General features: G+C 39.9%; 1 protein-coding gene across 1 annotated transcript in view; it reads left to right on the top strand.

Moving 5' to 3' along the window:
- Positions 1-17310, top strand: part of radil2b (Ras association and DIL domains 2b) — a 34688-nt gene that overhangs the window by 9725 nt on the left and 7653 nt on the right. The window contains exons 6-12 of the mRNA XM_032502321.1: positions 6220-6504; positions 6667-7068; positions 8520-8557; positions 8644-8873; positions 9053-9165; positions 15614-15878; positions 16965-17137. Coding sequence (XP_032358212.1) covers positions 6220-6504; positions 6667-7068; positions 8520-8557; positions 8644-8873; positions 9053-9165; positions 15614-15878; positions 16965-17137 — 1506 coding nt within the window. The remainder of the gene's footprint in view (positions 1-6219; positions 6505-6666; positions 7069-8519; positions 8558-8643; positions 8874-9052; positions 9166-15613; positions 15879-16964; positions 17138-17310) is intronic.

Here is a 17310-nt window from a genome sequence, read left to right on the forward strand (position 1 = left end):
GCCACGGCTAAGGGGAGCTGTAAAATATCGTAATTTTTGGTGCTACTGTTTTTTTCTGTGTACTGTACATTTATATTTCCTTGTATATGACCAATACGACATGTGGTGTTTCATTTATTCGTAGGGTATCGACACAGTTCGATACATGTGTTGTAAGTGTAGCGTAGCTGTTTTAAAGGTGCAACATGAAATACTGACAGCTAGCGTTTAAAATGGTTACTGCAGTCCAAATTCAAAATACTTGATATGGCCTGGGAACGCCTCGGGATCCCCCAGTCGGAGCTGGTTGATGTGGCTCGGGAAAGGGAAGTTTGGGGTCCCCTGCTGGAGCTGCTGCCCCCGCGACCCGACACCGGATAAGCGGTCGAAGATGGATGGATGGATGGATGATATGGCCATCTTCTCCGGCCCCTCCTCCCCCAGACTTAAAGTTCCAGGGGGGTTGCTAGGTTGAGGATGCTAAGCCCAACTTCCCACAATGTCAATGTTAGCTTGATGCTAGTCTCACATTGCTACATATTTCTCTACACCACAGCGGAGTAGTTAGATGCTTGCCATGTTGACAGTTATAAAGCCGTCTGGCTAGTCCACACAGTATTCCGGTATAGGAAAAAAACACACTCTGGTTTATTGGCATTTCTTAAAACCAATTAAGATTGTCTTGGGCAGGACAGAGCCGTGGTGCCGCTGCAAAATAGCCTCAGGAAGGAACTAGTTCTGGTGAAACAAAAAGTTTTCAAAAGTTGTTTCAGTCATGTGAGAGAAAACTCAGATTGGACAGATAGTCTAGCTAGCTGTCTGGATTTACCCTGCAGAGATCTGAGGACCAGGTAACCATAGTCCTCAGATTGGACAGATAGTCTAGCTAGCTATCTGGATTTACCTTGCAGAGATCTGAGGACCAGGTAACCATAGTCCTCTGATTGGACAGATAGTCTAGCTAGCTGTCTGGATTTACCCTGCAGAGATCTGAGGACCAGGTAACCATAGTCCTCAGATTGGACAGATAGTCTAGCTAGCTGTCTGGATTTACCCTGCAGAGATCTGAGGACCAGGTGACCATAGTCCTCAGATTGAACAGATAGTCTAGCTAGCTGTCTGGATTTACCCTGCAGAGATCTTTCGGACCAGGTAACCATAGTCCTCAGAAATCTACCGGAGGTTAGAATTCCAACACAAAGAAAGCGGAAGGTGACGGACATCCAGCCGAAAATTTCAGCAGAATTTCCTGCGACAACCGAGCAATTGAAGTAAAATATCGTGGATATAGACTACATGTACACTGTCACCACCCATGAGTATCGGTATTGCTCGGCTAGGTAGTCTAAACCCGTTCAACTTGGTGTAGTCTGATGTTGCCACACAAACAAAGTGCTGTGTCAGCATTATGCACAAGAAAACATTCTGGTTTGGAGGGAAAAAAATGCAAATAATTGTTTAATTAGATGGCTAGATGGCTGATAAAATCTGCAAGTCATCATTTTACACAGTCATCGGCTAGAAATGATATGACACTTTTGTCTGCCGCTGTCTTGTTGCATAGATTTCTAAGAATCTGCCCATGATATTGTAAAAAAAAGTCATAGTACAGTATGTCAAAAAGTCATAGTACAGTACGTCAAAAAAGTCATTGTACATTATGTCAAAAAAGTTATAGTATATAGTATGTCAAAAAGTCATAGTACAGTATGTCAAAAAGTCATAGTACAGTATGTCAAAAAGTCATAGTACAGTATGTCAAAAAGTCATAGTACATTATGTCAAAAAAGTTATAGTATATAGTATGTCAAAAAGTCATAGTACAGTATGTCAAAAAGTCATAGTACATTATGTCAAAAAAATTATAGTATATAGTATGTCAAAAGTCATAGTACAGTATGTCAAAAAGTCATAGTACAGTATGTCAAAAAAGTCATAGTATATTATTTCAAAAAAGTCATAGTATATTATGTCAAAAAAGTCATAGTACAGTATGTCAAAAAGTCATAGTACATTATGTCAAAAAAGTTATAGTATATAGTATGTCAAAAAGTCATAGTACAGTATGTCAAAAAGTCATAGTACAGTATGTCAAAAAGTCATAGTATATTATTTCAAAAAGTCATAGTATATTATGTCAAAAAAGTCATAGTACAGTATGTCAAAAAGTCATAGTACATTATGTCAAAAAAGTTATAGTATATAGTATGTCAAAAAGTCATAGTACAATATGTCAAAAAGTCATAGTACAGTATGTCAAAAAGTCATAGTACATTATGTCAAAAAGTTATAGTATATAGTATGTCAAAAAGTCATAGTACAGTATGTCAAAAAAGTCATAGTACATCATGTCAAAAAAGTCATAGTACAGTATGTCAAAAAAAGTCATAGTTATTATTTCAAAAAAGTCATAGTATATAATGTCAAAAAAGTCATAGTACAGTATGTCAAAAAGTCATAGTACAGTATGTCAAAAAGTCATAGTACATTATGTCAAAAAAGTTATAGTATATAGTATGTCAAAAGTCATAGTACAGTATGTCAAAAAAAGTCATAGTATATTATTTCAAAAAAGTCATAGTATATTATGTCAAAAAAGTCATAGTACAGTATGTCAAAAAGTCATAGTACAGTATGTCAAAGAGTCATAGTACATTATGTCAAAAAAATTATGTATATAGTATGTCAAAAAGTCATAGTACAGTATGTCAAAAAAAGTCATAGTATATTATTTCAAAAAAAGTCATAGTATATTATGTCAAAAAAGTCATAGTACAGTATGTCAAAAGTCATAGTACATTATGTCAAAAAGTTATAGTATATAGTATGTCAAAAAGTCATAGTACAGTATGTCAAAAAAGAGTCATAGTACATTATGTCAAAAAAGTCATAGTACAGTATGTCAAAAAGTCATAGTACATTATGTCAAAAAGTCATAGTACATTATGTCAAAAAAGTTATAGTATATAGTATGTCAAAAAGTCATAGTACAGTATGTCAAAAAAAGTCATAGTATATTATGTCAAAAAAGTTATAGTACAGTATGTCAAAAAGTCATAGTACATTATGTGAAAAAGTTATAGTATATAGTATGTCAAAAAGTCATAGTACAGTATGTCAAAAAAAGTCATAGTACATTATGTCAAAAAAGCCATAGTACAGTATGTCAAAAAGTCATAGTACAGTATGTCAATAAGTCATAGTACATTATGTCAAAAAAGTCATAGTACAGTATGTCAAAAAAGTCATAGTACATTATGTCAAAAAAGTCATAGTACATTATGTCAAAAAGTTATAGTATATTAGTATGTCAAAAAGTCATAGTATATTTTCAAAAAGTCATAGTATATTATGTCAAAAAAGTCATAGTACAGTATGTCAAAAAGTCATAGTACATTATGTCAAAAAGTTATAGTATATAGTATGTCAAAAAGTCATAGTACAGTATGTCAAAAAGAGTCATAGTACATTATGTCAAAAAAGTCATAGTACAGTATGTCAAAAAGTCATAGTACATTATGTCAAAAAGTCATAGTACATTATGTCAAAAAAGTTATAGTATATAGTATGTCAAAAAGTCATATACAGTGTCAAAAAAGTCATAGTATATTATGTCAAAAAAGTCATAGTACAGTATGTCAAAAAGTCATAGTACATTATGTCAAAAAGTTATAGTACAGTATGTCAAAAAGTCATAGTACAGTATGTCAAAAAGTCATAGTACATTATGTGAAAAAAGTCATAGTACATTATGTCAAAAAGTCATAGTACATTATGTCAAAAAGTCATAGTACAGTATGTCAAAAAGTCATAGTACATTATGTCAAAAAGTTATGTATATACTATAACTATAACTTTTTGACATAATGTACTATGACTTTTTGACATACTATATACTATATAGTATGTCAAAAAGTCATAGTATATTATTTCAAAAAGTCACAGTATATAGTATGTCAAAAAGTTATAGTACAGTATGTCAAAAAGTCATAGTACAGTATGTCAAAAAAGTCAAAGTATAGTATGTTGAAAAAACTCATACTATAGTAAGTCAAAAAGTGATAAAACAGTCATAGTTTAAAAAAACTACATTCAATTAATAGGTGTAGCTACTGTAACTAAGGGGACTGGGGCTTAGCAAATGTCCAATTCCACCTCTTTACCAACTCTTACACAAATGACTCACGTGCAGGCCAGTAATTAATGACATGGCTTTTACTCAGTGTTTGGAGAGCATGTTTTCTCAGGATAAAAAGAGAGAGAGAGTGGGAGAATCATGATGAGAAAGGTCAGTGAACAGTAAGTAGAAAAAACGGTGTCAAAATACTGATCAGGAAACAGAAAAAAAGACAACCCTGGCCCTGCTTCCTGGCTGATTACGCATGGTTTTAACGGTGAACAACTGCCACACACACGTAGGCACACACACTGCTGTATTTTTTTTGGGACTGTGCGTCATAGTTGTTTTCCCAAAAGACCCGTCATAACAACATTATCATCTATCACGAAAAGTACTGTGGGGAGTTTATCTGTGAATTAATTCGGAAAAGACAGGCATCACAAGAGGAAAGTCAAACGTAGTAAAAACCAACACCTTGTGCTTGCCACTCAATGTGATTAATAAAAGATTGTGTGTCTAATCAGGCTTAGATCAAGACTATACTTCTAATACCTCCACATGATAAGACTGCTATGATGGAAGTAATACTAACAGAGCAGAGCTAAAAAGAGAGTGAATATTGGACTCACAACCTACAAGTGACAAAAATGTATTCAATCCACGTTTAAGAACAGTTTTTTAGTACTTAGTTACTTTCACCACTGTGAATCATTTGGAATAGAAGAGAAACAGAAGAGAAGTGAGATGGCTAGTTAGTATAAGCATGTATGAACAAGAAGAAGAATGGATGAATGAATAAATAGACACAATGAGTTGGAGACAAAATCAAGTGAAATCATGATTTTTGTTATCATCATATACAGGTACAGGACCTGAAGTTAATTCTTTTGGTTACCAGCCACTATGGCAGGTGGATTTTAAAATCCACTAGCCACACAGGCTTTTTACCAGCCAATTTATTTACCTCCTAAAAATGAAATGCAGGTAATTCACGATCATCGTTCGTGAACTCGGTTTTGAAGAACACGCATTTAAGTGTTGCTTGCCGTTTTTGCCATCTGTTCACTTGGCACGTTGTCTTTACTTTTCTTTGAATCGTCTTCATCTTTTTGTCGGTGGCTTGTTTCAGCCGGCCTCTCCACAATTTTTAGCTTGAATCCAGGGAAATGGTGGACTTGGTTAAAATGAAAAAGAAAAACAGTGGCAAAAAACAACTATGAATCAGACAATTCTGATTGGCTACCCACCAGTGCGGCAGGTAGATTGACAGTTTCACCGATCAATTGCAAAATTCACCACATTTGGCGCATGGTCAGGTGTAAATTTCAGGTTCTGCTCAGATGCAATTACAGTTCACAAGGCTCTGTGTATTGTTAAAGGTCCCATGGCATGAAAATTTCACTTTAAGAGGTTTTCTAACATTAATATGCGTCCCCCCAGCCTGCCTGTGGTCCCCCAGCGGCTAGAAATGGCGATAGGTGTAAACCGAGCCCTGGGTAACCTGCTCTGCCTTTGAGAAGATGGAAGGTCAGACGGGCCAATTTGGAATATTGACCCCTTATGAGGTCATAAGGGGCCAGGTTACTTCCCCTTACGCTACTTTGCCCGCATAGAGAATTTGTCCCACCTATGAGAAAGAGAGAGACATCACGGCTTTCAAACGAGAAAAGTGGCAGTTGGTCAAGGCCACCCCCCCCCCCAACCTCCACCTTGTCTCCCCCCCTCCTCAAAAGCTACAGACTCAGAAATGGCACATCCTAAGGAAAGCTCATTGTGGGACTGGGTCTAGTGGCTGTAATTCTGCACGAAGGCTGAATTTTGGGAAAGAGACTTCAGATATGGTATTAGGGGACCACTAAGGTCTATATAAAAGAGACTTCAGATACAGTATTAGGGACCACTAAGGTCTACATAAAAGAGACTTCAGATACAGTATTAGGGACCACTAAGGTCCATGTAAAAGCATCCAAAGAGCACTATATCATGGGACCTTTAAAATAGCATGAACCAATAAATATAGTAATAAAAGCAGTAATAGCAGCAGAATGTTAGCAGAATGGAGAATACCACCTCAACTGTTGCAGATTGTGTGGTAACTTGTCATTTTTCTCTGCGCTCAGGACTTTGTTGTCTACCTACTCGCTGGGCCAAACATTGTATTTGGTCGTCAAAGTGATCACGAAGACGGGTCGAAGCCTGACATCCTTCTCTTCGCCGATGACATCCTTCCGATCCACTGCGATTTCCACCGCCTTGGCGTCGGCGGCCCCACCCTGCTCTGTCCTCATCAGAACGCCGTGGTCACGAGGAACGGCGAAGTGCTGAGAAAAGACGTGCCGCTTCACCCCGGTGATGTCATCGGGCTGGGACAGCGCTACGTGTTTCTTTTCAAGGATCCAAAGATGGTAAGAGCGAGATGCAGAAGATGCAGATTGTATGCGTGCATATTTTGCCAATAGCCACTGTACGTTTTTGGTAAGATCTTTGTTTTCCCAAATTCCATAAGGGAGACATGTTAACTTAAATATAATCAATGCTTCGTGACTCTTTTTTTCTTGGAAATGAAGGAAGTAAATAATGCTGCTCCTGAGCCCAGTATTACTGCTGTCCCCTGGATGCTGGGCAACACCACAACAAGCCATCCTGGAGAAACGATCCTCTGCAACGGGTGCATGGCACACCCCTCGGACCTCCAGATCTCAAGCAGCAAACAGTCCTTAAACAGAGGCCTTCCCTTTTCAAAATCACCGGAGTGCAACAGCCTGACTCTGGAGTATGACATTGAGGATGAGGATCGCGTTGTCAAGGAAATAATTGCTATGGGAATGACCAGCGGCAAAGAAGGACCTCCGCTGACTGTTGCATTTTTGCTCTGTCTTTGTGTTCAATATTCATCCACGTGTCTTCACACGTCAGACCTGCGCAGGCTGCTGTTGCTTATTGCAAGTGAAGTTCAGAGTGCCATGTGGGTGAGTTGTGAAAACAGATTACATGTTTTGGAGATCTGTTACAGCCGTCTTTATTTGACCCTTGTTTGTTCTTCCCATCAAAATTGAAAATCAACACTTTTGTTGATGCTTTTTATCAATGTTTTTCATTTTTTCTTACGTTTTTGTCCCTTTTTTCACCACTTTTTTGACATGTTCAACACTATTGACTTTAGTTTTTTTTAGTTAATTTTGGAATTTATGGTCAATAAATCTAGTTTATAGAAAATGATACCTAGTGTTTGAGTTAGAAAAGCAGAAATTAGGAATTATTGAGACTAAAATTAAAGGAAAATATGTTGATGGATAATCGCAGACTGGAATATGTCAACTTTTACTCAATACTATTTCAAAACCACTTCCATTTGTTTTCAAATGCTGTAAAATTGAATAAGACCCCCGAAAATTAATGAAAGTAGAGATTTGTACTTCCAAAGAGTGTTGTGTGGAATCGTTCATGTTATTTTGGGTAGTTACATTTGGGTAGGTAAAAAGAACATTGATGTAGGAAAACGGGTCAAGTTGACCCGAGGACAACATGAGACAACTATTTTCAATATACACTTTTTATGTATTGTTTGAAATGGTCTTCACACCCCGGCAGCAATAAAAAAAATGTGTAGGGGCTCTGAAAAACAAGTGAAAATGGTCCGTCATCTGTAGCTAATCCTGTAAAACCGCCCACCAATCTCTGCCTCGCGGTCGACTTGGAAAGAACCAATGAAGTCCTCCTTGTCCCGCAGGACGTATTCTACCCCTCCCCTGTATGAGCCTAAGCTTATTTTGCAACATCACCACCAGAGTTACTGCAAGCCTACTGGAGAAATGAGGAAAAAAAACAGCAAAAGTTGCCACCCGCCAAAAAGGAAAAAGAAAAGAAAGACTGAAACTCAAAAAGGTTCTCAGGAAGTGACGTCGAAAATTTCAGCTTAGTGCGCCTGAAAAGATACACACTTATTTTAATTTACACGAAAGTTTGTTGAACGATAGGATGCATATTAAATGTATAACGCAGAGTGCGATTTGGGGCGCAATAACTATGCCATCAAGCATCTAGAACCACATGTTTTGCAACATATCTTGTGTGACCAGAAGGCCAACATTTTCACCTTTTTTACGACTGTCTTGTGAAGGCGCCCTGTGTCAAAATGTAGTTTTAGAACCTTTATTTTTCATTAAATATTTCATTAAAGCCACTGAGGATTTTAGGCTGCCATTTCTCCTTTTAAAATTGACTATGTAGACTGGTTCCTATGCACTTGAATGATCCTCTTTTAACTCTATGCCATCTCCCTGTGGTCTACTAGATCTTTAATTAGCATTTATACCTTTGATCTTACCTTCTTGCCATCTGCATGTTTGTATAACTGAAGGTTGCTTCTATAATATTATATTTCCATGCCCTCATTGCAGTCTTTTTTGTTGTCATACAGGAGCACACTAAAGACCTAGCTGCAGTTCAACCTGAAGTGTAAGCACACCTTACTTGGATTTCTTTACTTAACATACATTAAAGTTCACAGTCTAACCTGCCTCACCTCTTCATCTGTAATGCAGTCTCAATGGAGAGGGCTCAGGCCTAGAAGACCTCCAGGATCTCAGCCAGCATGGGGGGATCTCAGGACTGAGCTCCCTGGTGGTGTGGATGTCCAATAGTCTGGAGCTGCTGCAGTTCATCCAATACCAGCTGCCTCTGCTTCTAGAGTGGAGGACCCATAAAGAGCAGGCACAGCAAGATGAAGAAGAAGGACGGGAAGATGACAAGAACAAGGAGGTGGAGAACTTGGGTCAGTCATCTACTGAGCTTCAAGTTTGATACAATGTGACCATATGTGGTGAACCACTAAAAACGGACAGCTAAATGATGACACATTAGAATATTTCTGGAAAACATGGATTTAATATGTCACTGAAGCGACACCTGTACCATTTATAGATAATTGTGTGTTTGTGTGTATGACTTCAGCCCTGTTGGAGCAGCGACTGTCCTTTGTCCGTTCAGCCAGTGAGGAGACAATGGCTGTCCTGGAGGAGGTCATCATGCTTGCCTTCCAGCAGTGTGTGTACTACATCACCAAGGTGAGATTATGACCAAGCACACCCAAAATTTCCATTTCCATACTGCATGTTCTTGAATATAGTGCTCTGGAGTCTTGCATGGGAAACTAAACCATCTACTTTAGCTTTGTCAATGAGGACCGTTTCTTGGCCGTGGGAGAATCGTGAAAGCCGGTCTGTGTGACGGCTGCATCTGTTCCTCTCACAGACGATTATGGATGTGTCGTTTAAGAAAAGTCAAATAATCAGAGACGGCCTGGGAATAAAGAGCCCAGTTTGCCACTCTGAGAGCTTACTGTCAGCCTGGCTGGTTTAGACTAACCAGCCACACTGCCAGACCACACTGGGTGCATTATGACATGGGAGAGACACAGGACACCAAGGGCCTGTGTGTGTGTGTGTGTGTGTGTGTGTGTGTGTGTGTGTGTGTGTGTGTGTGTGTGTGTGTGTGTGTGTGTGTGTGTGTGTGTGTGTGTGTGTGTGTGTGTGTGTGGGTGTGGGTTGGATAAAGGAATCAATCCAGGGATCTCCAAGCCAGCTTTATATTGCAGCTTACGATTTATCAGCACATAACATGTTTAACTCAACTAAAGAGAGACAAAGAAGAGACACAAAGAAATGTGTTGCCTACGCAAAATACTGAAACACAAAAGGAACCAGGAACAGTTGCTTCTCAGCAAGAAGAACGGTAGACAAGGCAAGATCCTAAAGTTGCACTTATCAATCTTTTCATTTTACTTGTAACAATGGATCAAATGTGTAATGTGAGAGGTAACTCCCCCTCAGCTCTACAGAGCGCTTAAGCTACATTACTGGTTTGATTCAGTATTACTGCTCTCTCCACCCTCTTTCCCAGACAGCTCTTTTTAGCAAAGCATTCCTCACATCCCTCACACACCCACTGTAGACTACCTGCTACTAAATAGTGGAGCATTTTGCAGCGAAAGAAACTGACATTTCCCTCAGGAGTTAGTGGAGACCGGAGAACTTAATAGTTACATTGGATTTGTTGGACAACTCCAAAATAATGTTAATGTTACAACAACTAACATGAGTCTTGCATGATATGAGCAGTTGTTTCACTGCCCCCAAGTGGCCAAAAATAATAATTATAGTATTGCTTTTATATTATTTCAATAAATGAGACATTGTTACGGAAGAGGATTAGGGCCACTGGTGAAAAATGTATGTGAGTTCTGACTTTAATCTCAGAATTCTGACTTTATTCTCAGAGTTTCACGTCAGATTAAGGATTAAAGTCGGAATTCTGAGAAGGAAGTCAGAATTCTGAGAATAAAGTTAGAATTCTGTGATTAAAGTCAGAATTCTGACTTTATTCTCAGAATTCTGAGATTAAAGTTACCAAATTACCTTTGGTAACTTTAGCAAGCATTCACTGTTGGTACACACTCTCAATGCATTTCACATCCTTTACAGTGCAGTATTTTGCATGTACTTTTGCTTGACTTAACCACTATGGTGAAAAGGAATCTTTTGTTATATATACATTTTTTATATTGATATTAATATGACCCACTGGAGCATTTCTATCCTCATATTTAAACCAGAGATCCCTAACCCTAACGATCACAGTTTTAAACACGTTAATACTGTTGTATGTACTGTGATACGTGGTAGTCTGGTCCTGTTAGACAAAACTTCCCACGTGATGAGGAATGTGAGGTAGCTCTGTTTGACTCGTTTGTTCTGTAAAGTAAAAGTGGAAAGTGTAATTTCAGCCCATATTATAATTCTTCATCCTACTTTATGCCATGCTCCCGTCATAATTACTGCGGTTCCTAGAAGGCATCGCCATCCTAAACGTAAATGACACTGGGATATATTTTGAAAAGTTTGGAGTTGGCAAAATAGATGCGATGGACAACCTTATACTGTATCAGATTGAGCCTGGAACAATGGGGTACTGCCATTCACTCAAAAACTCCCCATCCCAGTCACTGTCATCTATAACTTTCTGTATCGAAGTTCGTTTAGCCATTCCTCTTTTGATTTTGTCAAGAGAGTCAGGAGAGTCCACTGTCAAATGGGAGATTAAGGTGTAATGAAAAGTTAATATTACAAGACAAATGACCTTTTACCCGACTCATGTCTCTATGGGAGTAAACCTATGAACTCAAAAGTACAGGGGAACTCAGACTGTAACGCCAAAAGTTAATTGGACATCAAATTTCAATTAGATTCTGCGAGTTAAAACTTGATGAACATGCTGTATAATGTGTCTGGTTTATTTCAGAATTTACTGACAAACCACATCTGGAAGTCATTTGGTTCATCAGGCAGACTTGCCGAGAGAAATACTGTCTGGGCAGGTAGTTAGACAACCACATCCTCCTGCACTGAGCAACAAATGCGCTGCTTTTTAGAGATGCAATGTCAACGTCCCGCATGGGAAACTGACATAGCCTAGAAAAAAATGATCAAAACTGCTGCAGCAGGCACAAAATGTATCTGAATCCCAACTGGCTGGACTTGTGAGACCTTGGCATACCCTGGCTGCTGCTAACTGTCAGACCACCGCTGTGTTATTGCTGTTTCTGAAGTGGCTAATACTTCCTTTCGCTTTAGGCTCTGCAGGTTTGGAGCATTCTGGTTATTGGAGGGTCTGTACAGGAGGGAATCTGAGTGGACATGCAGCTCAGCTATCAGCTAGGATTCCTAGTTCAGCTCTACTGCCTAGGAGGAGTAAAAAGGCCAATCTCCTTATAAGTATTTTTTAGTAGTTTTTACCTAACATGACACAGCTCAACTGGGAAATTGCCTAAAACATTCCAGGTACTCTTCTATGTAATGAGCTTGGTGCTTCAGTAAAAAAATGTGCACAAATTAATTGTCACTGACAGATAAAATTGGTCAGAAAAAGAACAGATTAGAGGACTTCGTTGCCCCGAAATCTTGAGAGTGCCGGTAAGGAGAGGGGGGAGGGGGAGATAATGTAGGAATGGAGGATTAATCTTCATTCAAATTAAGACTTTTGCACACAAAACACACGTGGTTTATAAAAAAATATGTTTTATTATAAATTAAATTACCCAACAATAGAAAGACCTGAATGATTAGATGGTTACGCATTTAGGTGATTGACAGAACAGTTTTGATCGTCTCCTGTTTCTAAAATGGGAGGATTTTTCTGCATTGAGTACTTTTACTTTTAATACTTAAAGTACATTTTCCTGATAAAACTTGTACATACTTTTACTTAAAGGTCCCATGACATGTATTCTTTTATACAGGCTTTAGTGGTCCCCTAATACTGTATCGGAAGTCTCTTTCCCAAAATTCAGACCTTGATGCAGCATTACAGCCACTAGGGCCAGTCCCACAATGATCTGTGCCATTTTTTTTTTGGGGGGGGGGGACAAGGTGGAGGCTGGAGGTGTGGCCTTGACTAACTGCCACTTTGCTCGTTTGAAAGCCAGGATGTCTCTCTCTTTCTCATGGGTGGGCAAAGCAGAGAAAGGGGTGGTAACCCTGCCCCTTATGACCTCATAAGGGGCAAGATTCCAGATTGGCCCATCTGAGCTTTCATTTTCTCAAAGGCAGAGCAGGATACCCAGGACTCAGTTTACACCTATCACCATTTCTAGCCACTGGGGGACCATAGGCCGGCTGGGGTAACACATATTAATGTGAAAAAAACATCATAAAGTGACATTTTCATGCCATGGGAGCATTAAGTAACAATTTCAATGAAATACTTTTACTTTTTTTGTGGTATTAGTAGTTTTTGTAAAGGATATGAATACTTTGTAATGTTTCTTGGTTGCAGATGTCGTTCATTGCTCCCTGATTTTGGATCAGCTTCCTGCTGGAACATGTTCAATTGTGTAGTATATAGTTTCTTTTACTGGGGATTTTTAAGGTACAAAGTGCTGCTACAGTCCCATTACCACTTGTCAAGTTTTTGCGAAGCATTTTTTTTTGCTCTAAGTCTATTTTTAATTCTTTTAATTTAGTTTCTTGCAAAAGAGAAGGAAGTCAGTTTGTCATTCGAGTATAGATGAAGATCTCAACAGAACGCTTTCAAAGGTAAACCACATGCACAGATTTAGCTGGTCTAGTGTGGACAAGGGTACAAGCGGCCGAAATGGGTTTCCCCAGGAGGGGGGCTGGCTTCTCCTTTAGAGATAGGATGAGATGCTCAGTCATCCATGGAGCCGCTGCTCCTTCACATCAAAAGGAGCCAGTTGAGGTGGTTCGGGCATCTGGTAAGGATGCCTCCTGGACGCCTCCCTAGGGAGGTGTTCCAGGCACGTCCAGCTGGGAGGAGGCCTCGGGGAAGACCCAGGACTAGGTGGAGAGATTATATCTCCAACCTGGCCTGGGAACGCCTCGTGATCCTCCAGTCGGAGCTTGTTGATGTGGCTCGGGGAAAGGGAAGTTTGGGGTTCCCTGCTGGAGCTGCTGCCCCCGCGACCCGATCCCGGGTAAGCGGATGAAGATGGATGGATGATAGTGTGGACAACAGTCTCAGTTTTCTTGGTCTTGCCATTTAATCCAGACATATTGTGTCATCCATCATGACTGTCGCTTCACAGCAAGCTCCTATCCACATATTTCCTGGACTGACGCACCAGATTGTGTAAGGAATGCAGTGAAGTCACCAGTGTCAATTTGAGGAGTACTCTGGCCAAGGCCTAATGATTTACTCATGTAGTCTTTCCCTTCACTAGGCCAGGCAGATGACATAGTGATTGATGTCAGGGTTCATTTCAGTGGCTGTCCCGGGGTTTAGTTTGTGCATTGGCGATTTTAATGTTCTATGGCAGGGGTTCCCAAAACTTTCAGCACACGACCCCCAAAGTAACGGTGCAAGTGACTTGCGACCCCCCCCCACCATAAACGTATATAAACATTACGCGCAACTGCACACGCACTATAGACGTATCCAAACACAAGCACATTGACAACACAAAATAACACAGCCATAACATTATTCTACAGTAATTTACTCATTACTTTAATATGAACTTAACCTCACCTAATGAGATGGATGTGCAATATGTTTGGAGCACAGCAAGTCCAATCTTGGTTTAATGTTGGAGGCCGCTACTTGGAGATCATCCTCCACATTCAATCGCACTGAACACCGCCCTGCTACAACTGATTCTGTCGCTAATATGTCGTAAATCCGTCAAAAGAAAATCAAAAGAGCTGTTCCCTTTTTATTTATTTGCTTGGTTTTATTTTAAATGGAGCCACTAGTTTTATCTTGTGTTAAAATCATGGCTTACACATGCTATTTCTAATCATTTTTAAATTGTTATTTTATTTCTGGAAATCAACTCGCGACCCCCGCCTCCCTCTCTGGCTCGCGACCCCCCTGTGGGTCCAGACCCCCACATTGGGAATCACTGTTCTAGGGTGTAAACAAGAAAAACAAGAGAAGACTAAACTTAGTCTTTTTCTGTTTTCTAGCTCACCTTTTCTTTAACCCCTGTAAGCAGACAGAAAATGACACTAGCCCTACTATACTGTAACATTTATTTTTGGGTGTACATGCTCACCCATCCAATGTCAGGCTAATTGCAGTGGGGTGGAAAACAAAAGGCGCCACTGGTGTGCAGCTATTCTAACGGAAGACATGTTGTGACGAATACAGACACACTTTAGCAGGCGTGTGGTCAGACTGTGTGTTTACTCGTCCATCGTAATGAATGCACAAACAAGCAGACGGCACAGAATACACACTTTTTTTTATTTTACTCTGGAATAATGCGAATAATGGAATGACGCCATGGGCGCATGTGGTCCTCCCACAATAAATGAATATCCTCTGGCTTGGCTCTGCTGAGCAACATTTTCCAACCAGAAACACTGCAAGATTATTTGGCTTAATGCTCACCCTTTTCCAGTTTTTCGTGTTTGATGGAAGCCATGGCAGTTGTGTTCTACCGCTGCAGGGCCTTACAGTAAATGTAAAATGATCTGCTTCTGGTGGATTCCTTCAGAACTCTTCACTCAGCAGTCTTGTTGCAGTGGCATGCCAAGCCCACATGAGCCATATTCAGCTTTTTTAGGAATGTCGATCCACAGCCGGGGCTAGCCTCGGAAGCTTGGTGGGTGTAAGATTAAGATTGAGGGGGAAGGGGGATGTCTGTGTACAATTAGCCCTAACAAAGCTACCGTTGTCTGGGCTCGCTCTTTAGAGCAGTGGGGACCTTTGGCTGAAATAGAGGAAATGTTACAAACTCTGTCTCTCTTTTTTCTGCTGATTTCTGTAGTGTGAGGAACACGGAAAGACAAATGTGGGTGGTCCGAAATCTGGTTTGGAGGGTTAAATGTTTTTTTTTATCCCAGTGATCAGAACATCCACCACAAAATGTTAACTTTTCCAACCTCAAATTGACCCACAGGAATTGGTAACAATCTCTGGTTCCACATAGATGATTGAGTCACTCTTATACTGAGCTGCGCAGTCCCCTTTATTCAGCTGTTTCTATCTTATCAGGTCCTCTACCCCGTCCTGCCGGGCCTTCTGGATTGCAACCCGTTCAGGGAGAGTCCTGACCTGGAGGTGACTGGAAAGAGTGCCCGAGTCCTTGGAAAAGGAGGACTGCAGGTCCCTGGTGAGATCCAGCATATTGTGGATGTTCTGGCCGAGACCTGGAGACTACTGTCTGACTGTCAGCTCCACCCAGAGATTTCCTCACAGCTCATTGGCTACCTCTTCTATTTCATCAACGCATCACTCTTCAACTCCCTGATGGAGAGAGGTACCAGTGCACGAGTGTCCACATAGAGTAAAATAACTTTAATAATAACTTTTAATTTACTTTACTAAGATTTTGTAGGCTAACAATCGCTGGAGGGTAGAAACTTCTAAACTCACTCACGCACTCACTCAACCTCAAGGCCAATTTGTTCTTACCAAATACATAAATCTTCAAAATGCATCATTTAAAAAAAAGATTTCCTAAAACAACTGTAGCTTTTATTTAACAATATTCAAAAAGGAGGAAATAATCCATATGTTAGGGACTACTTTTAGACATTTCACTTGGTGTATGTGGGACTGACTCATAATAAACCATATTGCCTGTGTTCATGGTAATACATACACACATTTTGGCTTTGGATACACACGATACGTTGGACGTTTGTAGTGTTAATGTTATTGTTAGTATGTTTTCATGGGATTCATTGACGATAAGAATGCTATAGAATAATTGCAGACTAATCCTTTAATTTTAGCTTGGATTGAAATTATGGGCATCTGTGTTGCTGTCAAATCTGCATTACCAATTTCTATTAACTTAACATTTACCTATATATTACCAAGGCGTATGTCAGATTTCACTGTAACCAGATTGTCTGGAATAATGGGGAATGCAAACACCTCTCAGAAAAAACATAAAGAATGAAATAAGTATTGTTGTATAGCAGGGGTCTTCAACGTTTTCCAGGCCAAGGACCCCCAAACTGATGGCGAGATGGAGCGGGGACCCCCTAATTATATATATTGTATAAAATGGTGTTATATCAAACTGGTCCTATAGTGCCATGTGTGCATTGATGACTGAAAGACATCTTCTGCCTCCATTTATCTGTTTACTACAGTGTGTTGAATTCAAGTTAATATGTATTTAAAGACATTTCAATTAGTGGAAAAAAATTGCAAGGGGGGGGGGGGTAATATAAAAAAAAGTCTAATCAACCAAAACTTTCGCGACCCCTATGCAGTACCTCCGCGGACCCCCTAGGGGTCGCGGACCCCCTGTTGAAGACCCCTGTTGTATAGTCCTAAAAGTTTAAAAACCCAAGTAATTTGTGATTTTGATGTTGACTTTCTCCACACACAGGCGCTGAGCCAGGTTTCTACCAGTGGTCCAGAGGCGTACGCATGCGGGCCAATCTTGACTTGCTCCTGGACTGGGCCCACGCAGCGGAACTGGGACAGCTGGCCTTGGAGCACACGCACACACTCTCGTCAGCCATCAACCTGCTGGCCACACCTAGAAAGAATTTACTGCAGGTACAAATCACACAAACACACACTTCACATTCAGCTGAGTTGTGTTTATTCAACTATAAATAACCACGGGGACATAACAGGCTGAGGGTTTAGGAATGTGATTTCTGAAGTGCACAGAAAGTGTATTGGTTTTAAAAAAATAAAGTGTTTCTGTAAAATACACAACATTTAAA

Source organism: Etheostoma spectabile, chromosome 21 (assembly GCF_008692095.1).
Source record: "Etheostoma spectabile isolate EspeVRDwgs_2016 chromosome 21, UIUC_Espe_1.0, whole genome shotgun sequence".
NCBI lineage: Eukaryota > Metazoa > Chordata > Actinopteri > Perciformes > Percidae > Etheostoma > Etheostoma spectabile.